At 39.6% G+C, this 23,522-nt stretch overlaps 1 protein-coding gene and 1 long non-coding RNA gene across 19 annotated transcripts in view; one reads left to right on the top strand and one right to left on the bottom strand.

The window, feature by feature from the left end:
- The window catches only part of rap1gapa (RAP1 GTPase activating protein a), a 70,656-nt gene that overhangs the window by 22,023 nt on the left and 25,111 nt on the right, over window positions 1-23,522 (top strand). For 8 of the 18 annotated variants that reach the window (XM_077513385.1, XM_077513382.1, XM_077513374.1 and 5 more), the window contains exons 3-5: window positions 13,387-13,480; window positions 21,247-21,282; window positions 23,271-23,318. In XM_077513385.1, coding sequence (XP_077369511.1) covers window positions 21,265-21,282; window positions 23,271-23,318 — 66 coding nt within the window. In that variant the 5' untranslated portion in view covers window positions 13,387-13,480; window positions 21,247-21,264. Of the gene's footprint in view, window positions 1-9,051; window positions 9,306-9,340; window positions 9,650-12,038; window positions 12,498-13,386; window positions 13,481-21,246; window positions 21,283-23,270; window positions 23,319-23,522 lie in introns of those variants that run through there. The other 10 variants (XM_077513386.1, XM_077513370.1, XM_077513377.1 and 7 more) reach the window with 9 other exon arrangements.
- LOC144013962 (uncharacterized) lies at window positions 7,770-9,491 on the bottom strand. Its single transcript, XR_013282376.1, has 2 exons — window positions 9,278-9,491; window positions 7,770-9,183 (listed from the first exon to the last, which is right to left on the bottom strand). It is a non-coding gene; the product is annotated as an uncharacterized LOC144013962 (long non-coding RNA).

The following is a 23,522-nucleotide window of genomic DNA, read 5'->3' as shown; positions in this document are numbered from 1 at the left end:
CCATTTCAGGGTTCCGAGCCAAGGTTCGAGTTTCAATATAGGGTTTAGTTTCCAAAGTAATATTCAGGTTTCGATTAGTCGGGCAAGGTTACGCTATTGATGTTGTTGTTGATTTATCCTTTTAATGACCAACGACGAGCCCACAATGAATGTCACGCATGGCCTCACCAAAGAGCTTACAGTATGTTGTGCCAACAGTCTAAAAGTGATCGACCTGCGTGTTGTTTAGAACTCTCGCCTGCACTGTCACCAATAGTACAGCACTGTGACCATAATAACTCAAGTCAGTTCATTAGGTAATGCATACCCGCACAATTGAATCCAATACAATCACTACAACTAGTCACACTTTCTAAAATCTCCACCTATGATTGACCCCTTCAAAAAGCTATTAACATAACATTCACTGCCAATGACAACTATAGACGTAAAAAAATCCAAGGAAACAGCCAGTTTTAATTTTGAAAAAAAAAAGACAATTTAAAATTAAAATTTTAATAAAAAAAAAAAAGAAATTTTAATTTAGTTTTAGTTATAGTCTTCTGACAAAATTTAATTAAAGCTTAGTCATAACTCGGTCACCTGATTGTATTTTAGTTTTAATCCAATTTTAGTCAACAAAAATAAAGAGCAATTTTAGTCGACTAAAATTGACTTTTGGAGGCAGAGATCCAGTATGTGGTCTCAGTAATACCAAGACCGTCAACGTCCGTGTTGTAGGGTAACAGGAATCCGTTCTACGCACGATGGTAGCACTTAGCAATGAAATTGTTGTCATCGTTGTTATTCATAACAACAATGATTAATAACTATGAATGAAAACAATGAACTAAAACTAAATTCAAATTTCTTGCCAAAATTTGCACTGGCTGTTTGCTTGGATTTTTGACGTCTATAGTCGTCACTGGCAGTGAATGAGTTAATATCACAATATTTCACGAGAACTGTTGCTTCTATTTGTCCTGTTATTGCCTTGCGTGCAGTCCAGTGTGTACCCCGCCTCTCACCCATAGTCGGAGGGAAAAGGCTCCAGTTTTAAAAGGCCTATTTCACTCCCTTGAAGACTAGTTGGCAACATTTACGGCGACTCAAGCCTTAGAGAATTCTATGAAAGACTAGCTGGGTGGAAATAAATTCAAACATTTTTAGTGAGACTGTTTGTAGACTATTTTAAGTCTCCAGCAATTCTCTGAAGATGGCACTGAGGCAGATTCTGTCCACATTGGAGGGTCGTCTCTTCAACATCTCTACTGGAGATTGAGTGGACATGGTGGAAATGTCTCCTCTACTTCGTGATGATGTCAACCAGATAGCACTTGACCCACTAGACCACATGACTGAGTCCATTCTGGCCTGGTAGAATAATTGAGACGCCATCACTCGGGCAGGGGCCTGCTTTTGCTCATCACTCCAGGTAGGGATCCTGCTCCAACAGCTTTATTGTGCTTGTCCATGGTAAGAGCTGTTGATGTAGGAAAATTGAATGATTTTGTTGGAGAAGTCCAATTTTCCTGGGGATGTCACCACAACTTCCTGGCAAATTGGTCCCCACAATGCCCTGCATGAGTGTGAGCAATATTTTGGTCTCCTGAATCACCAGTGATAGCGCCTTGACCTCTTGAGACGCTATAGAAAATGGATGTATTGATGGCATATTTTTATTAATCAGTTTCTCATCAAACTGATGCCACGTTGCCTTTCCTTCCGAATGCACTTGATAGCTTCTCTTCATCATGCTGTGCTAATAAAATTTCATGGACTCTCATCGGACCTAATCTGTATTTAATTTCAGGAACTGCTCTGCTTTTAACGTGCTCACTTGATTAAACGGTTAAATGGTCATTGTGGGCCAACAAATGATTCTCCACTCTCTATGGGAGGTCCCTAATTGCTTGTAATCCGGTCTAGCTAAACACCCCGGATGGGAGGACGTAACAGAAAATGGTTTGTGGCAATGACATGTTTCATAAGAGCCCCCCCCCACTCCCAACACACACAAATTGCACCGTGCCTCGCTGTCCCTGGCGCATGATGGATTATTGTGGCCGGCTGTCCATTGTGTAACTCCCTACTCGTTCTTTCAAACAAGATGGCCTCTGGTGTCGCTGCACTTTCTACATGTGACCTTCATGTCGGTCAGGCCCGCGCACCCATAGGGAAAATTGCTCGCTTAGTGAGGAAGAATCCAAGGCAGATGTTCTCTTGACATCCACCAGGAAAGAAAAACAATTGCTGTTTTTCAAAAAGACACAAGCAAAGAATCTTATACCACTGAAACAACACCTTTAAATGCAGTCTAATTTGCTGTATTGTATTATTTTATTTTACAAAAAGACCTTGGTGAGAACTCCAGCCAACTAAGGAACACCGTCAGCTTTCGTTGGGTTGACCTTGCACGAGGTGAACCTCACCTCGTTCTTCTTCACTTCGAGGGGATTCTGTTGTGCAGGGGTGGGTGGTTATTATGAGGTAGCTCTCATGACCTGCTCACCAAAATCCAATCAGATGCATCATGTCACTCAGCATCACCCTCGTGTCTGTCTTTACTTCGGTCTGTCTTCACATGTACTCATGTGCCTGCAAAGCCTGTGTCAGGTGTCAGCTGTCTTGTGCGCGCCCGTCTATGTGTCAAAGGGGGAGGGCAAAGTGTCAAGGACGGTTGGAGCAAAGCGTCTACTGCGTCTCCTGCCGACTGACCAAATATAGAAGCAAAGTGACAAGCGTGCCCCTGACTCCCAAATCCAAATCCACCTGCCATCCAGCTATAGAGCGCAAGATGTCTTAAACAATCCTTAAGCTCGCATGACAGCAGCTTGTTGGAAGGATGACGGAGCCAGGAAACATTTCCGTGTTATTTTTATCTGACTGTTGAGCTGTTTTTTTTTTTTTCTTCTGTCATATTGCTCATCAATTGTCAAGTGAAGCATCTTCTGCTTCTAGAAAAAAAAATTAAAAAAAGATTAAGTACAAAGGTCACTCAATTTATTTATTTTTTTAATAACATCCTTTTATTCTGAATTTATTTAATGGCAAAAAATATCGGACAAGAATAGTTGTAATCCTTCTTTGCTAAATTTGTATGTTTTTAAAGTAAAGCACATTTACAGTGGTTGGGTGGGTTCTAATTAAGAGAGCGCATGAGAGGGGTTGATGTACTGTATATCGACCGTGATTGATGAAATACTGTATAACATCACGACCTCAAGTGTGATATTACTTTTACTCCGAGTGATATTTATTAGTTGACATAACAAGCAACAGCGATTTGTGATTTGTTTGGGTTCTGCTAAAACAAACGGCAGCAAAAAGTGGCGCTAACCAGCAGCGTTGGCTGTTGTCATGTCTGGGTCACGCCTGGGTTAAGTTTGAGTTCATGACCTGTTAAGATTGGGGTCATGACCGTGAGGTCAAGCATCTGTTTTGGACTGATGTAACAAGTATCTGATTTCAACTGATGTAACCATCATCTGGTTTCAACTGGAAAAGCGCTGTGTGATGTTTCAACTGGTTTTATGTTATGTGATGTCATGAGCTTTGTGATGTCAATCTCTAATCGTTTGCTTAGTCACAACCAATCACATCGATTCACTATCAGTAGTAGCAGTCTGAGAATTGTGTGTGTTTGCCGGATTATTGCTTTCTGTCCCTCTGTGCAACTCTCTTTGTTTCTCGTCTAGTCAAGTTTGTTCTACGCCTCTCAATGTGGATAAACATTTAAAACCTTATTTGTGTCTGCGCTTTGGGATCCAACCTCCAGCACATAACAGCTGTTAGCTAACATGCTAACTTGCTAAGGCGTTAGCATCAGCAGTGAAAAAAAAAGAAAGACAAAAGCTAAAGCTTGTTTGACCATTTCACTTTCGCAGAGCGAGTTGGACGAATAATCCACTTCACGTCAAGTTGTGTCGTGCTATTACATCATTTGGGCGCGCCATGACGAGCCAAAGTTCCAAAAAGTAGTCCGGAATGCAAAATGAAGCCAGTCGACAAAGCAAATTTGCACTCATGTTGGATTCAGTGAAGACTTTATTCTTGTAATTTTTGTTTTGTTTTCCATTGCTGTCTGCTTGTTATACTTTGGGATTGATCAGTGGAGCCTTTTTATTCAAACATAAGTATTTGCTGCTGACTGACTGACAGCATGTATGTACAGATTGTACGCTTGCGGAATTGAAAACGAAAGACAAAAGAAGATGAAATGATGTGGTGGTGAACTTGTGTCTGTTGTAGAAGAGGCGCATGTGCATGGTTGTGATTTCCCCAGAGTGATGATGAGGGTGGCGGAGGTTTGTTTCCAAGGGAATCTGGATATATTGTTAGAGATGAGTGGGCTGATATTATAGGCCACCTGGAAGAATAAACACACACAAGAATAACAAATAAATACCTGCTTTAGCTGTCTTTTTGATGGAAGCAGAAGTTTGATTGTCTCTTCACAATTTGGAGCCCTCCTGTTTAATTATTCCTTCTTTCTTAAAAGCTTATACTCCCCTTTTTCTAGCCACATCTTGTAAACAGAAGCACTTCTAAAGTTGCTATTGAGTTGTGAATTCAGAGATTTTTTTTTTCAAGTGATAATTGTTAAAAACTTGCAAAGACAGAACTTGACATCACACTGATCCGATTGACTGGATTGAGATCAGATGATATTTTACATTTTATGCAAAATTGGTGATCAACTTTAATGTCATAATTTGCACGATTGATGTTACTTCATCGATCGGATCTGCAAAATAAGAACAAAAAAACTTGTTCTCTACCGATTTGTCGTCCTCAAATGATTGATGAAAATTGTTTTATACATTTATAGGCACAATATATGCACAAAAAATATTAATTCTGACCCATGTGTTTGTTGGACAAGATGAATCCTGATCACCACAGAGATCATAGGCTCGTGTTGTTGTCACACCAGAGGCAATTATCTTTTCTTTTGTTGGCATGCTTCAAGGCTTTGGAGCTGGTGCATTTGGGCGGTCTGAGGAAAGGTCAAATCCTGGTTGTCTTGTGTGCTGTGTGAGTCTCTCTGTGGGAGACGGCAGGTGTTGATCCAAGCATGGACGCGCGTGAATACCATATTGAGAGAGAGCTCCATCTTCCTGAAAATAAACTGGGAAGTTTCCATCCTTGTTTAACGGCTAAACTTCTTCTTGCAACCCATTAAGAGGTTTTTGCCATTGGATTTCTGTCAACCAAAAGTGGTCCAATCATTCTCCCATCCCAAATCCATGCCCATTTGATGTGACCTTGCATCTAGTGAGGATTAACGTGATCTCAATACCGCACATTTGCAGATTAAGCTTTCTTTATTTTATTTGATATTTTTGTTCAATTCAATTACTGTACAAATATGTGACTGCTTCCTGGTCTGGCCCTCATTATGATTTCAATTTGTTGCTCTTTATTGAAATTGTCGGGGATCTGAGATAGAGAAAAAAGAAAATGTTAAGAAAACAACATGTATGGAAATGTACGGGACACTCGACCAGACTAGAATAACTTTGTTATTGTAACATATACAATGAAATTTGAAGTGCCGCCTGTAAAAAAAATAAAGCACACACCAAACTGAACCATAAACAACAAATAGTGAATCACAAATCCATGAGACACAAAATCAGACATTTATCTTTTGAGAAATCCAGTCATGTTTAATGAAACTTTGAAGACCTTAGAAGGTAAATTCAGAGATTTATTATCAAAATACATTAGACATGTTTGAAGATTATTGCTGAAAAGTCGGAAAAGACTGAGAAATATTTCGCACTCATTTGGGGATGTACTTGATGAAACAGTTTTTAAATTTTCTTCAATTATTGAGCTTGACATGAAAAATTCCAGTAATATGTAAGAACTTGACCGCATTCACAAGTGTGACCTGGATGTCATTCAGGCTGACACCCTGAAAATCATCATCATCATCATCATCATGCAGTCCATGATGTGGCTGCTTTAGAGTGCCTCGTTGTCAGTCGTGCCTTGCAGTTTGCTGCTCAAAGATGTTATGTGTAGGCATAAGAAAGATGCTAACTCAATTAGGGCTGTCACAAATGATTCTTTTTGTAATTTATTATTCCATCAATTATTCCATCAATTAATTGAGTAAAAAACATCACAATTTTGAAGTCTCATTTCATATTCTTGCTGATTTTTTTTTTTTTTTTTTTTTTTTTTTTAACCGTTCAAATTTGACAGCATTGGTAACTTGTTAACAGAATTCTTTCTGGTGTGTCAAATTTACAAGACATATTGTGATATAGATAAATATTATGACTTAAAAATAATTTGATTTGACTGGATTGGGTTTCCTAGTGGCTGGACGCAGTAGTGAAAGAGAAAGTGAGGCGGCCTGGTGAGATGACAGCCGCAGCAATCGTCAGGGGACGAAGGGTGTTGGGCAGGCGAGGGGAGTGACCACAAACCAATTTGAGGAGGTTAATGTGCCGTGGAATTTGCGCCAGAGGGGCCAGCTGGAGGGGATTTACTGAGGGAGGATGCTCCTAATTCCTGCCCTAGTATCTCCCTGACCACAACAAACTCAACAAGAGTGTTCTGTTGCTCCTTCTGATTATTATTTTTCCATCACGTCTGAGTTCACAGGGGCCTCGTTTTAAATGCATGCGACATTGATTTGATAGACCCGCTTGCAACCATCCGTGTTTGAATGCCACTCGGCACTAAACAGGATTGAAGCAGGACCTATCAAAAACCGTCTGCATTAACAGATGACGGGCTTTTTACGTATAAACGCAAGCTGAAAGGCAGCGTAAGCGCTTGCTGAAAACATGAACCTACGAACTGAAAATCACTCAGTGAATGTTTGTGAATGAGGGATTATTATCCAAAACAGCACTTTGCCTTCCCTCGTTAAATCCAGAATACAAACAGATTGTAGCTAATGTGACTGGTGAACTTTGTCTAGTGCGATAATACTGTTTGCTTCAAAGCTTTGGCGAGTGAGCAGATTATTGTGTTGTTTTCACTGGCACACATGATGTTGTAATCCCCAGTTAGCACTCTTCAAGTCTTCACACAGTGGAAAGAAAGACACATTGTGGTCTGGGCCTGTTTTTGTAGTGGAGGAGGCACAAATGTTGAACAGGGAAAAAAAAATCTTTCCAAGGACCACCTCATTATCTTAACTCCAATTAAAAGCAAGACAAGATAGCTTTATTTATATAGTGCATATCATGCACAAGCTAGCTGCTTTACATGATTAAAAGCACAACATTTAAAAGTATTTAAAAACAAAGAACTAAAGACATTTAAAAACAAGGTACAGAAATAAAAGATAGCTTGCTAAAATTATTCAAACAACATACAGTGCAAGAAAAAGCCCAAATTCCAGCTCAGACTCCAAAAAAACTGGAAAAAAAAAAAACGAAAACAAAAAAAACCCGAACAGTTTAGTCGAGTACTCACTCGAGTACTCGCACAAGCTTGACACAGAGGCTGCAGCTACACTTTAGGCCAGAGGTGGCAGGCACAAGTAAAAAAGTGACAAACTCCACAAAGCATCTTTAATTTATCAAGGACACCAAAATGAGGCGATCAAGCAATTTGCATATTGTTTATATATTACAGTGTTTTTGAAAAACTGCAACCTGAACAGTTTTCTTTGAGGCAAATAGCTTTGAATTTTACAAAATTTTGGGGTGGCCGAGACTCTGTAACCCACCAGAAAATATCAGCCCCTGTCCTGAATGTAACGTACCGACGACTGTCGGTGGAAAAGTGGATCCCAAAAAATGTAGGCCCAGACAGGAAAATACAATTTAGATGAGGTTTATTCACAAACCCACCAAAACGCAAAACGCTGGCTCAGGTGCCAGGAGAAAAACCAACATAAAGCGCAAGCACAATACTCGGAAAAGTTAATAACAAAAAACACTTGCAAAAGGCAAGGAAAAACAGGGGTTAACAAAAAATACAACGCAAGCTAGTTCTATCTAATTACAATAACACACACTACAATCTAAATATATACAAAACAGAAAGCGCCGTGGCAGATACACGTGGAAAAATACTAACTTATCAAATCAACACAAAAAAACAAGACTATACTAGAAATGCGAGACTAAGATTCAGAACAAAAGGTCTAGAGAACGTCTTGAGCAAGGGCAAGAAATAATCCGACAATGATCTGTCGTGCCGGGAGTCCTTTTAAAGACCTCTTGATTGTGGAAATGTGCCTCAGGTGTGGCGCAGGTGGACACGCCCCCTTCACTTGCCCACTGAGAAAACACCAAACACACATACTGAGAGCAAGATTATGACATCTTAGAGGCAAATAGCTTTGAATTTGACAAAATTTTGGGGTGGCCAAGAATCCACCAGAAAATATCAGCCCCTGTCATGAACATCAGCTGAATCCCATCTCGACATTCAGAAGCAAAACGGGAGCATATGTCGTAAGAAAACCATTTTTAAAGAAGTTACTTGAGAATCATTCATGTGATATTCTCACAATTCGGATCTTGAGGCCGAGCAGAAAGTGCAGGAAACCTTTTTTGTAAAAATCTGTTTTCTTTATTCACCACAGTGTTACGAAGAGAATTGTTACTTATGTAAATAGTTGATTTGCATATTTAGAAAAGCTTTTAAACAATTTTATTAACGGCAAATGTCATTTTTAGTATATGCTGCGGAACATGTAAAAGTGGATAGCGGGCCACAAATGGCCCCCGGGCCGTAGTTTGGACTCCCCTGCTTTAGTGCAATGAAAACCTTTTGCACATGCTTCCTCCTATAAACATATTGAACAAGCCACACCGTTAGAGGGTGTTTTGGCCCCCCAATCATCATTTGGCTGATACGGTTACCACGGAAACAGCCCGAGGTGACTCTCCCTGAAATCAGCCCTTGCTCGCTTTTCTCACTGTTATGTGAGCTGTCAGAGTTCTTTCGGGAGGATCTCCCGCTTTTCAAGGGGTGTTCACACTTGCGCCGGTTGCTCGTGCGGACCACGAGAGGGAGGGAGTGACAAGCGAGGAGTTGCATATGTGCATGCGAGAGACCGAGTGGGAGGACGCAGAGAAACGGAGGGAGGGAGGGAGGGAGGGATGAGAAGAAGGAGACGCTTCGCTCCACCGCAGCGAGCATCAGTGCGACGAGCCGAGCGAGACCGGCCGGGTGCCGCGGCGGAAGTGATCCGAAGGTGCGGATTGTTCGCGGCCGTGACACCTGCAAGGGAGGAGAGAGAAGTGTGAGCGTGACGGGGGGGCGATCGAGAGCTCCAGTCAAGAGCGTAACTGCGGGGAGGGAGACGGAGACTGACTGTGAGTCATCTGCTTTCCACGCCGCCAGTAAGTTTGACTGCTACATTGCACTCTCTCACGCACATGCACACGCACACTGAGGACGACGTCAGCGTATCCAGACGCCATGCCGGGACTTCCTAGCGAGACGCTTAACCAGCTGGGCTGTGTTATGTAATTTGTTGTGTTGTCGGGATGAAGCTGTGGCTTAGTGGTGCTGAGCTGCAGGACGGCGGACAGTACGTGCTAACTACGCAGGTGTGCGTGTTTGTGCGTGTGTGTGTGTGGAGTGCGGTGTGGGATGTGCGTGTTGCGCAACAGTGGACATTTCGTCCCGTACTTTGGATGTGATTGATGTCTTAACGGACTGACAGAAGCAGACTGTGTGTCCTGTAAGTATCGTCTATCATCAAATGGGTTTGGGTTTCTTGGCACGGTGAGGGTAGCCTACTTTGCAGTTGTGCACCTCACTGAGCGCTCTTTCTAATACGAGTTGGATTTGTTTCATGACTCAAATCATCTTTACCCATTCACATGAATGGAAATGGTATCAATCCGTTCCATGATCTCCCCCAAAACCCCCTAATTTTTTTTTTTTTTTTTTCCCAGAAGGAAAAATACCAATCTATTATAGGCCTACTGCAATTTATATTTCAGTTTTTTATTTAACCTTTATTTAACCAGGAAAATGTGTATTGAGATATAAAATTGACCAAGAAGGCAGCAATTTTACATTACATAACACAAAGATTTGCACAATAACTAAAAAAATAACGAATATAATTAACAGAGATATTTACGAAAGTCTGACTTTGATCACAGAATTCTGACTTAAAAGTGAGAATGCATTCTTACACCGCTCTTACACACTGCATACTATCTACAATATCCCCATTGAGTCTAATAATATACTAGATAATATGCTAGATAATAATATACTATATAGCCTAATAGTGTACTATGTTTAACACAATTTACAAATTGTAAAAATATTTCTGCTATTTTGATGTTGAAATGTAGATAAAGCGGTAAAAGTTTATACTACGTCCTACTCCTTTTCGAACATGCATGTCTAACTTATTACCAAAGACTGGTTCATGACTGTCTTACTTTATATCTTTTGCTTCAATTGTTTTTTTGTTTTTTTAAATTATTATTTTTGCTTTTTACAAGTTTTGGCTTGTTTACAATTTTTATTTATTTTCTTAATTATTCCTAATTATTGTCTTTTTTAAGCATTTGAAATACAATTCAAAATCAAATCAAATCAATTATAAACTGATATAATCAAAATGAAAACACATAAAAACAAACAAACAAACAAACGTACATTAATTAATTAATTAATTAATTGTACTACAATAATAATAATAATAATAATAATAAATTAAATCAGCATCTCAAACTGAGGCAAGGTTTTAAGTGAGGATTCGAAAACACTCGGCCTGTGTTGGTGCAGAGGCAGCTCATTCCAAAATTTTGCGGCAGCAACTGAGTGCGGCCCCCTGCTGAGTTTTGGCTTTAATTTTGAGATGACTAGCAAGCATTGATCTGTTGTCCAAAGGGAAAAGGGAACACGCCGAAGCAGGTCAGAAAAATACTGTCGGGCCAGACCGTGGAGGGATTTAAAAGCATGTAAGATCATTTTGACATTAATATGCAAACAAGGTCAATAACAACCCTCCTGGTTTGCTTGACAATCTCGGACGAGTTGGTTTAATAGCAGCACAACATGCTGAAATACCTTCAAATTAAAAGCAGAAAGTCTAATAACGGTTTTACCACATTTTCTTTGGCCCCATGGTGGCGCGTTTAGCAGGCCCACTGAAACTATTTTTTGTGTATTTATTGAGTGAGATCGGCCACTAAGCCACCAAGAAAGTGTGGTACCGTAAAACTGTTATTAACTGTTTTATATTGTATATTGTATATTTATACTCTTTTATATTAACTGTTATTTGCACAATGACAAATGAATAAATATTGAATTGAATTAAAATGAGTGATTTTATTTTGAAGGCCTGATATTTGACAGGATGTGTTAGGCAGATATTGCCAAGCAGACTGCGAGGGTTGCTTTTGCTTTGAGTTGTTACTAAAAGCTTGTATTGTGTAATACGCATTGCTTTTTTTTTGTTGAAAGAACACTTTTTTTATTTTATTTTTATTTTTTTATTTTAATTTTATTTTTTTTTAAACACTACCTAGGAAATGCTTTGGACAAATGTGCAACCATTCCGTAAAATGAGTGTTTTTTTTGTTTTGTTTTGTTTTTAATGAAAAAGAAACAATGTACAAAAACTCAGACAAAATTTAGATGGGGGAAAAAAGACTCAAATGGAATCATATGAATATTAGAAATCGATAAAAAAAAAAAAAGTTTTTTTTTTTTTTTTTTTAAATCTAGTTTCGGCAAGTTTTCAGGTTTTCCGTTCTGTTAATGTTATGATTCATTGTAGATGTTTTTTGGTCTGTTTTTGAGAATGCCACCCTACCGTCATGTCTTCAAGACAGCTGATCTGTCTTTGTATCTTCCTGATCCTCCTTGAGGAGGAAATGGTGCGGTTCATATAAATGAAGCAGAACTTCCACATGCTGCTGCATGTTCAAGATTCGTGCTCGCCTTCGTCACCTGTATTCCGGGGAACAGCCCCTCACAGACTTTCAAATGGGACAACCTTTTGTTTCAGCCTGCCGTGCATCCACAGTGCTGCCAATGATTTGTTTCAAGGGATGTCCATTATGGCTCATTGACTGTTTATCAGTGCTCTGAGCTTTGGTCCACATTTGTACGCCTGTAGAACTGTTACGCACATTAGCTTTGTCAGTGGCTACTGGGATCCGCATGAGCAGTAATTAAAATTCCCACAGCAACGAGTTGATTCCAGGTCCACGCTGAGCCGATCGAGCGTGTTGCGTGTTTGAGACGGACCAAATCAATGGAACAAATAAAAGGCCGCTGTGCAAACCGTCCAGTTGCCTGTGTCAACGGAGAATCGAGTATCAATCGGCGGTTGTATGGGGACAGAGCCATCATGGTGGATTTGGAATCTAGAGCAGAGGATGCAAGACAATGTCATGGGGATGAGAGATATGTTACGTGAGGTGTTTGTTTGCGTACGCATCTATTGAGAGTCATGTTTTTAGAGCAAGCAATGAATAAGTCATACATGAAGACGTGGAATGCAGTACAGTACATCAGAGGCTCAAGTGAAAACATGCAATATGGATTTTATTCATGTAAGGATTGTTTCAGTTCATTTCTCATTTGTGTTTGTCATCATACTTTTTTTTTTTTTTGTATGATTGAACGTTGCATGGATGGTTTTGTATGCATACATGGATGAGCAATATTGTTTTATTGTATTTATTTACATAAAATTAAAAATTGACATGTTGACATCAGAAAACAACTTTTTAATGAATGGGGCTTTTAATTTCTGCCTCTTTTTACAGGAAAATATTTACATTTTACATTCAAATTTCCCTTTTAGCCTTTCCACTGAAATAAATCCACCAACGGCTTCTGAATATTTTTTAGCCTAGTAGTAGCCTACTGCTAATCTGCTATATTAGCTTATGAACTTATGAACTGTTTCAAATTTATTTGACAGCATTGATTTAATGAGCTTTTGAAAATGTATTAAATGAGCTTGACTCCTTTGTTTCTTAAGTTGAAGTTATTCTATAATATTGCACCTTTCACTACCATACCCATTTCCATCACTTTAAATTCTAAACGTTGATATATTAAAATCTCATATACCTTTCCGTGCCTTATTCTTTCTAAATAGAGGGCTCTCCAAGGCAACTGTTACTAATGATTTTCAAAGCCCTTTTCTGTAAAAGAAATAGATTGTCTTTAAATTTTGCATGTTTATCACCAGATTTCTACACAGTAGGCCAAGCCTAGAAATGTGTATGATGTTAATAATCTATGTCTAGTGTCAATTTTAACCTTTATGCAATACCGCGTTGGCTTTCACTGTTTTAAGATCAAGAACAAGCTTGCTTGTTGCTGACTAAAATCTGTTGCTAAATAAGAGCAAGCGAGCCCCTCTCAGTTGACGTGATTTGTGGGGGGGGCCTTTGCTGACTGATATTCTCTTGCATTCGATTCCCGTTGCAGGAAACATGATGGGAGCGAGCCCAGAATTTGTGGCGCACTAGAGCCGCAGCTGTTCCAGCCAAAGCTTGCGCACAGCACCGTGACAACCCAGAAGGTACGTGGCCATTACAAGGAACTAGAAGGCAATATAATAAAATTCATTCGATCTACACTGGTGCCAGTTGAGAGAGACCCGACTTCACGCATGCTTGTAAGGCAGTAGTGGAATCAACTCACTTCATGATGTCAGCATGTTTTGTAAATAGTCACAGATTTGGAAAGTCTGCTTAGCTTAAAGTTAACGAACAATTCAAAACGCCATTGACATGCTAACAGTTAGCATCTATAATGGCAGAGATGCAAGACAGCTCTCACAATACTCACAGGCATATATTCTTTATCCACTACAATGAATGAATAATATGACAGCGTCTAACTGGGTCACTTATAGTATTAGTGGAAGAAGTATTACTTATTTTTCGTTTGTGTCTGCATTACTGTGTTATACTACCTCCCAGTGGCCAAAGCGTGCACACCAGAAGGAGCAGCATCATGCAGCATTAAATCCTGACGCACAAGCGCAACTTTATTTAGAGGGTACTTAAAAAAAACAACCATATCTGCATAGAAAGTGCTTTACATAGAATAAAAATTAGACATATAAATACAAAGACAGTTAAAAAATAAAAATTCAGATAGGACAAAGGTGGCCTTCAGGAGAAAGCATCTTTTTTTTTTTTTTTTTTTAAGCTTAGCATAACATTGATCTGAGAGAAATTCATATAGCAGCGAAAGGAAAAGCCACACCTTCTTAAAGGCCAGCAAACACACTGAAAACAGCACGGGCCCCTAAATTGAACCCTGTGGAACACCATACGACATTCTGTTTCCCTGCTCTGCTCTGCTCTTGAATTGGTCAGACTGATGAATAAATACTGAGCTCTCTCAAAAAGAAAAGAAAAAAAGACACAAGTAAGATCTAAAACTACTCTAGATTGCTACCACCAATAATCACCTGGTGCTGCAAATTGAACTGACAGAAAACTATGGTCCAAAGTATCAAACACTTCCATTTAATTAGGTTATATTCTGTTTTAATAAAATACATTTTTATAGAGCCGCTTTTTTTCCTGAGTAAAAAAAAATAAAAATTAACATTTTTGATTTTTTAGCAGATGAGGCTGTAATGGGTAAAATGGCATTTCTATTCAATTCACTCGGACAAGACAATTTAAGATAGGATAGGAGTGTTATGGTGTTGTATTTAAGTCATCAAATTTGTAACTTGGTTTATTGGTGTTTTAAAATATTATTTATATAAAGTACTGAGCAACAAGCTAATTATTTTTCATATCAGTATGAGGCTGTTAATCATGTTGTCACATTTTTAATTAGGATGAAATAATATTGAAACTATAATTAATGAATATAAATAAAATTTTGGCTCGTCAATGTGTTTATTATTTTCAAGCGTCACACTTCATCTGCGATCCATTTCCTCACGGTTGTGCTGCCAAACCGTACGTCTTATCATTAACAAGCAGTGACTGGCGTGGGAAAACTGCCGGGGATATTTTGGGAACGCCGAGAGTGAAAAGAGCTGAGCTCCGTGGTGGGTGATTAAAAGAGGATAGGATCTCATTCGCGTCGGATCGCTTTCGTAAGGTCCCTCCAACTTTGGAAAGGGGCTTACGTGACTGACTTGATCTATGAGGAGCGTCGGGAAGAGAGAAGGATTAAAAGAGAGTTTGGATCCAGTTGTTCCACATTGCTGATGATGTTGATGGACTTGATGCCATCTGTAGGCTCCTCTGACACCTAATCTGATTTTTAGAGAGCGATTTGGGGATTTTTTTTCTTCTCTATGTAGGCTCGTCACATGTATTTACCATTTAGCCTACATTTTCTCAAGAGGTCACTTATGAGAGTTAAGATGAATTAGGTTTCTAAGCTTTGCAGCTTGAGCTAAAATGCTAATTTTCATGTATAAATATTCATAGAAGATATTGAAATATGTGCAATTGAAAAATGAGGCGTATCTCATGCAGGGGGCCCAGCACTACTTTGCCCACACCAATTTTAAGTCCAAAGGTCACATGACCTGGAAGCTGTCGTGCTAAAATGCTAATTTTTATGTCTAAACATTGATGGAAAATATTGAAAGATGTGAAATTGAAATGCAAGAGGTGTATCTCATGCAGGCCCAGCACTATTATCCTCCACCAATTTTGAGTCCACAGGTCACATGACCTGGAAGCTATTGCGCTAAAATTGTCTCTTTTTTTTGTATAAAAATTCATAGAAAATATTGAAAGATGTGAAATTGTAAAACAAGAGGTGTATCTTATGCAGGAGCCCCATCAATACTATCCCACACTAATTTTGAGTCCACAGGTCATATGACCTGGAAACTATAGAGCTAAAATGCTAATTTTTGTGTATAAAAATTTATAGAAAATATTGAGAAATGTGAAATTGAAATATAAGAGGTGTATCTCATATGCTGGAGGCAAAGCACTATTATCCCACACCAATTTCGAGTCCACTGGTCACGTGACGTGGAAGCTATGATTAAAAAAAAAAAAAAGCAAGTGAATACAGTTTTGGCTTCTCCCCGTGGGTTTAAATGCAGGAAACTTTGCGTTCCGCCACTAATTGTTTGCAAGTCCTGCATCTCTAATGAGGTGTTTCCCAATCCAGAAGCAAACATGCCTAAGGCACAGGGGGTCAAACTCAAAACCCGGGGGACAGATCTGGCCCACCACATCATTTGATGGGGCCCGCTTAAGCAAAAACGGTTTCAATTATATACATATATATATATACGCATACTCCTAAACTGAACCCAGGACCTCTCAAATGAGAGCTAACTGAAGTTTTTTGTAACTAGGAAACATTTCAGGTGCTCACTGTCCTCTGTTTGAATTGCAATGAGAGACGCAAGTTGTTGTGTCACGTGTAAATATTGGAAAGTCAAGGTGTGACTGGCAAACTACCTGACTGGATGCTAATTAACATAAATGGTGAGAGTTGAAACAGTTTAACACTTTTGCACATAGTTTTCAGTCATTATGCATGTTTTCAGTAATTATTTTCAAACATGTATCATGTTTTTGGAAACAAATCCCTGATTTCACTTTATAGCAGGCGTCACCCACAGGCCTGGTCCAAAAATAGCTCGCCAGTGATGGGGAATTGTGATTTTCTAGTACATTTTAAAATGTAAACATTGGGAAATATTTATGGAAATAAAGGGGTATATTCACGAAGAATGCGCTGCGTCCGGTAATAGTGCGAAATATTGCACCACAACTGCACCCGCAGTCTGCGCCCAGTTACCAACCTATTCACGAAGGATATTGCTCTAATCATATACCGGTGCAAACACGTCCCCAAAACTGACAGCATGGAGCAAAGTTGCACCTGATTTACCACACATGGCAATGGATTTGCGCCAAGAACATGGTTGTTATAGTAACAGTTGCGAGAAATATGACATTATCAGAGAGCGAGGTAGGACTGAGAGTAAGCGTTTAAAGCGCCATTAGCAGAGAGGACGACGACGACATCATTCATTCATAAAGTACAAATTATTGGTGCGATCGTTTTTTTGAGAATATATTTTCAGAGCTTGGCGTGAGCGTACAGTATGCATCTGGCATGTAAAAAGGATTGTAAAATGACCCCCCGCTGTTGCCGATTAGCCACGGTTACGTTATGTGTCCTAAACCAACATAGAGAAATTTCCCCCCCCCCCCCCCGCTCTCTCTCTCTCTCTCTCTCTCTCTCTCTCTCTCTCTCTCTCTCTCTCTCTCTCTCTCTCTCTCTCTCTCTCTCTCTCTCTCTCTCTCTCTCTCTCTCTCTCTCTCTCTCTCTCTCTCTCTCTCACTCTGCGTGATCAGCCAGAAAGGGACGTGCACCGTGCCACATGCACTGCTGTTATGATCTCTGATTTATACATGCTTTTTGGTGTATTTGCATTGTTTACCAGTGCAGGTCCACATCTTTCAAATACATTCACGTAATTTAGAAAATTTTGTCCAAAAGTGCCGTTTGTATATAATCATCATATATCATATACCATCCCATGCATGAACTCAACCATTTGTTGTTAAATGGTTGTTACATCAAAAATTTGACCTCGCCGATATGCACTGTACTCATATACAGTACTTATGTGATGCAGATGCGCAAGGACAGCGTGATAATGGGTGCATTGATTGTAACTGATTTCATCAGGGCCTACAGAAAAGCAGGTCAATCTGCAATTAACCCCAGTGGCTCTTATGGTTTGCTGCTTTATTCAAGTGATATTATTACAACGAGGTCTCTCGTTATACACACTTCCCGGTGATAAACTCATTAAAAGCAACGTGTGCGGCGTGTCAAGATGATTGCTATCAGCTCCATGCAGATCCAAACGGGTATAAAACACGCAATTAGCGTGATGGCAAAAAGGATCCTCGCTGCAGTCCTGCTTGGAATGAGTGATGGAAAATAAGCATGGAATCACATGGCATGACAAGCTGAACCGAAAATAACCGCTCGCATTTAATGAAGGCATGTACAGCTGCACGGCCGTATACTGTTGGTGTCTTTCCCCAAAGTGCGTCATGCGGCACCGTTTTAGCCACACTTTAAAAAAGAAAGGAACACATTAAGAGTGAATAGCAGTTTTGTAATCCTGCATTATTCTTAAGCCCAAAGAATTCCGCCTAGCAACAAGTTACTATACCTACTGTGCTAGATAAATAAGAGTTTCTCCCAGTTGTGAAGTTTCATAATGTAGATTTTGTTTTATGTGAGATTTATAAAACTGTAGATGGATGAGTCATTGAAATTTAAACACAAGATTAATTAGCGTCATTTTCAAGGTGTATAGAGTCAAAATTCAATGTAATTAATTGGTTTGTAATCAATTACAATCAGTCTTATTGTAATTGAATACAAATAATCGACACAATGAGCTATTTCTTTTAATTGAAATAGACTTTTGTCAAAGAAAAGACATAAAATGAAGCAGTTGTTGCTGTTCCACTTAAGTCCTGTAGGTGTCAGTAGTGTGCTTTCAAACGTTTGCTCACTGTCAAAACAAATGAAGAAGGTGAAAAGCAATGTACTGTAATGCTAAACCGCTTCAACAGCAAATTCTCATGCTTTTGTATGCCAAATCCTCAACCAGAGAGACACAGGAACATGTAGTAGACAAACAAATTCTTTCATAACATAACTTCATATTGTTGTTTTCCCACAATACTTTGCACAGAAGCAGTGAGGGGAAATCAATTTGAAAGATGAGTCAGTCGAACTGGGTGAAAAGTGCTTACGGTTCAACCAGAAGGGTGACCAAATCAATAAGTTGGTTCAGGACACGAAGAATTTGGTGGAGACGATATGGTTTTGTGTTTCAGCAATTGAGAAATACTGTATCTTGACATCATTTATTGCTGTGCCAGGAATTATAGCACTGAAGCACTAAGGATGACGCTTGCTCACTTGGCGTGCAATAACCGAAAAGTGTGATTAAATACGTCGTTTGTTCTGTAAACAACCCAAAACAGCCTTGCTGTTTATTTTACTGGTTAGATAGGCTGAGTGTTGTTTAAACAGGAACTGATGGCTTTTGACCTGAACAGGTGATTGTTTCCAAGATTTTATGAAGAGCGTAGCTCCACCTGTGGAGAAGATGTACATAAGTGTGAGGGCTAACTTCACTGCAGGGGTGTGGCTCGTCATACCAAAAGCACTTGGGATGAGACACCACTGACATCTTTGTATGCAACCTGAGACCAACTTCTGCCTGCTTTGAGTGTGGATCTACAAGACTGCCTGATGTGACACGTGGTCACGGATGTAGTGAGCCGGCAATGGTTCTGGTCTCATAGAACGATCGATTACATTGTGGTATCTTTGAAGCATCTTCAAGAAGAATGGCGAAAAATCAAAGAATCCCTTCTGCAATGGTGACTCGGGCTCACTGGAACAAACCCAGACATGTAAGTCTTTTTATTTACAAGCCTAACTACAGAATTTAGCAAAAGAGTCTTCCTGCTAACTAAGTTGAATTGAATTGAAATGAATTGAATTGAGTTGATTTCAGGTTGAATATGTGAAATCAGGTGTTTATTTTTTTGGGAGGTTTGAAGGCAAATTGAAATGAGCGGCGTACACTTTCAGTCCACAGATGAGGTGTAGGCTATCCCGCTGCCACTTTAATCTCTGGTTAACATGGTTAAAGTCAGCTTTTATTTACTTTGAGGGTTTGTGGCAGACTACTGTTTGCACATGGTGGGGGACTTTAGCTGTACGCACACTGAAAGCTATCACACAATCGTTCTGTACACAAACGTTTTTATTGGCTGAATTGACCTGCCTTCACTCCCCATAGATTTCAGTGCTGTCATATAGTTGGTCTGCAATCAAATTTGGACAGACAGCCTTGCTAGTTCTGGCTCTTTTTTCAGCTAAAAGCAAGGCGGAGCTTTTGTTTGTTGTCTGGCCCATTGACAGTTAACAGGTAATGCTAATTGCACAGTAGAGTGGGACAGCTTTCTCCTACGTCTAAAGTCATCATTGTAGGCTGGAGAATGGATACTGTTAAAGTTGAATAGAGTGGTGCCTATAGTGAGAATTACATGTTATGTATTTCTTTAAAAATGCAAAATGCCATGAGCATTAGCAATAGTGTTTTAACGCAAATGGTGGAACAATGCATGCACTCTAAATAGTAATTTCCTAACCTGAAGGTTGTGGGTTCAATCCTGAGCCCTTGTGACCATGTCCAAGTGTTCTTGAGCAAGATACCCCAGTTCCTCCTGACGTGTTAAATTAAAGCGCTTTGACTACTTTGATGGTGGAAAAAAACACTGTACAACTGAGCCCAAATTACATGTACTCACATGTATATATTCTTTATCTTCTGCGAGGTTCTACTGATTATTGGCTTACTGATCGTAACTGTGACATTTCCAGCCACTTTATATCCACATGTCTGTATTATACTGCCCCCAGGTGGCCAAGGTGCACACACCAGAAGGAGCAACACAATTTTTGATGAAGTGATGTAATAGATGTGGCAAAAACAGTTTCATGCTTTACATTCTATTTACTTATGGACCCCTTATTATATATTTGTATAAAGTACAATTTTACTTTTTTTTTTTTTTTTTCTTCTCTATGCCGAAACACATTAATTGCATTTCTATTCATTTCAATGGGGAAAGATGATTTGAGATTGAAGTGTTTTGAGTTGGTGCAATCTTTTGTTATTTTTGTCATTTTAACACTTGATAAACCAAATGGTAGAGCACACGTTGACTGAGGCAGTGCCAGCCAGCCTGATGGCTTTGTCCAAAGCCACCTCTGAGCCAATGGGAAACTATAGATTAGATTAGATTAGATTATATTAGTTGCATTTGTTCAATAGGGGAGAGTGTGCGTTAATTTCTATATTGACAGACAAATGCAAATGCACTTACGTACTATTAGTCACAAGGCAGATTTTCATAGTTAGCCCCCTTGCCAGAAAGTACAGGCTGTGTCCTGGTGGGAAGAAAGATTTAGGATGCACACACAGCACATCTCAAGACCTCCTTTCTAGCTGCCACCTCAGTCATATAGGGATCAATAGATTTTTTTTGACAGTTACAACACATAGTATACATTTCATAGAAAATGCTAAGACTCTTGCAGTACCAGAGTTGATTTGTGCATAAGTAATCTCTGTAGGAGTGGCCCAACGCTGCAGTGCTTTGTTTTCTGTCTCCTGAACGGAGTTCAGTGATGCTCCCCGTTCAGAGAGTTGAACACGTTGGAAGCACATCAACCAGAAAAGCAAATGAACAAGCGGACATCTCAAAACATTTCCTCTCCTCTCTCCAGACTGCTGAGTTATTTGAAATGATTGAAAAGATGCAGGTAAGGTCGCTACATTTTGTTCATCGTCCCAGCAACTAACACGGCATCAGTGTGCCTGGTCTCTAATCCGTCTTGAATTTCGCTTGTTCCCGAGCTCGATGGCGTTGCTTTATTAACATTGTTTGTTCCTGCACAGTAAGCTTTTTATCCCACCTCATAAACCCTCTCCTACTCTCTCCAAAGGCTTTTAAGCCACGTTTGTTTTAATCAGACAATCTGGCCCACGACACATGAGCAATTTTAAAATAGAGCTCATTTTGCACTGCGTGTGTGCGTCATCAATTCCTATGTCGGCAATCAGTTCATTATCTAATTAAATGAACTACTACTGTAATTTTTCATGTCTCTTAGAAAGAGGTGTGATGTAACACAGACTATAGACTACTTAATGTACAGTAATAAGTTTCTAAGAAAATAAAGATTATAATCTGTTTCACTTTAGTAACAGGCTGAGTGATGTCTCTCCTACTTTGGTTTGCTTTACACAAAAGACAGTAACTAAAATAATATAAACACTCAATTAAATATTATTTTATAATTAAAATACACAACCCGCGACCCTTTGATGAATGATCGGTCAAGAAAATGGATGGATGGATGAATGGATGGATGGATGGATGGATAAAATAAACAAGAGCTCCTTTATATTGCCATTTAGAATACAAATGTTAATAAATGAGAGAGAGGAGCAACAATGAAGTCTCCATCGACCAGTATGAGGGCACCAGGATATTGAAATGCATGACATCAACCGTGTTGGCTAGTTTGTCCATTGGCGAGTAACAGACATAGAGAAGAAATGATTCAAATCCCCCGTCACATTTAGTCGTCCATTTTTCCTTTTCAGTAAAAACCGCATCATACAGAAAGCTGTTTCTCACACGGAGCCGCCCCTCCCTAAACGCAGATCACGAGCTGTGTGTAGGCCCCCATTCTCCATGGGAGGGTCCCCCATCGTCTGTCTGACATGATATCAAACCAATGTAACAGAACATAACATGTCCAAAATTCCTTGCCACCGTCAACATTTTTTTTTTTTCAGGCCATGAAATACGGCCGTTGCGGGGCCCCAAAATTAAATCTTGCTTGGGGTCATGCTTTGTTCTGGGGTGGGGTCTGATGTCACATGACACAATAGTTAGCCTTAGCAATCACAGTCAAGGCCAACATTTATAAAAGAATGTTCTTATATACATTAGACTTCCTGTAATGCTGTCACTCCCAATGTTATGGCTATTGATTGTGTGAGCTTGCGCATTTATCCGCAGCATTCCTGCCATTTCTCTTTAAAAAGAGATACTTGACTCATTGAACAATTTTCAGCAGTGAACAGTTAATATTTTGTCCAGAATGAATTTGATAACTTCATTATTTTTCATGTACAATTAGTACCTTTAGAAAGTAATTTTTCTACTTGCTGTCGACTGATGATGACATCACCTGTGCTGAGGAAGTAGGTAACGGCCAATCATGGCTCACCTGTTTTCTGCATTTGGTCAGTAAACTGAGCCATGATTGGTCGTTACCTACTTCCTCAGCACAGGTTATGTCAATAGACAGCAAGTAGAAAAATTACTTTTTAAAGATATTAATTGTACATGAAAAATAATGAAGTTACCACATTAATTATAGACAAAATATTAACTTTTTATTGCTGAAAATGGCTCAATTCAAGTATACGTATCCCTTTAAACTTCCAACAGATGCTCCAGTGTGGAGGCGTCACTTACCTCCGCATCTTTTTAATACCCTCCGGCTTCACTCATCGCACTTGCGCTACGTGCTAACAGACTCTTTAGCGCCCCTAACTTTTCTCTGTCTGTCTGTCTATGCCTCCATCTGTCCCTTCCTGACTTTTTTTCTCCTTTGCCGCCCGCTGTGCAATCCTTGGAGAAAACCGCTTTGTCATTTTGCTCCAGTTGTCACTTTTGTGTTTGAATTGAGCTTGATAAATGACTTGTCTGTTTTTTGTCTTCTTCATCTCGCAGGGGAACAGGATGGATGAGCAGAGATGCACCTTTCCACCTCCGCTCAAGGTACGCCTCTTCATGGAGACAGCAGGATATTCATCATACGGCAGAAAGTAGCAGGCTTTTGTGCAGTAGAATGCGTTCATAGTGCATAGAGTAAAGTCTTGTCGTCATTTTTCAGTCAGTTGATACAATTCATCATCCACTGGGCTAATGTAACCCCCAGCGCAAACGTTAAAACCTGCAAGTTCACAAGCTTCTCATTAACAA

The sequence above is a fragment of the Festucalex cinctus genome, chromosome 2, assembly GCF_051991245.1.
Source record: "Festucalex cinctus isolate MCC-2025b chromosome 2, RoL_Fcin_1.0, whole genome shotgun sequence".
Classification (NCBI taxonomy): Eukaryota; Metazoa; Chordata; class Actinopteri; order Syngnathiformes; family Syngnathidae; genus Festucalex; species Festucalex cinctus.
Note: the sequence above shows the minus strand (reverse complement) of the source record. Positions and strands in the feature narration are given on the sequence as shown.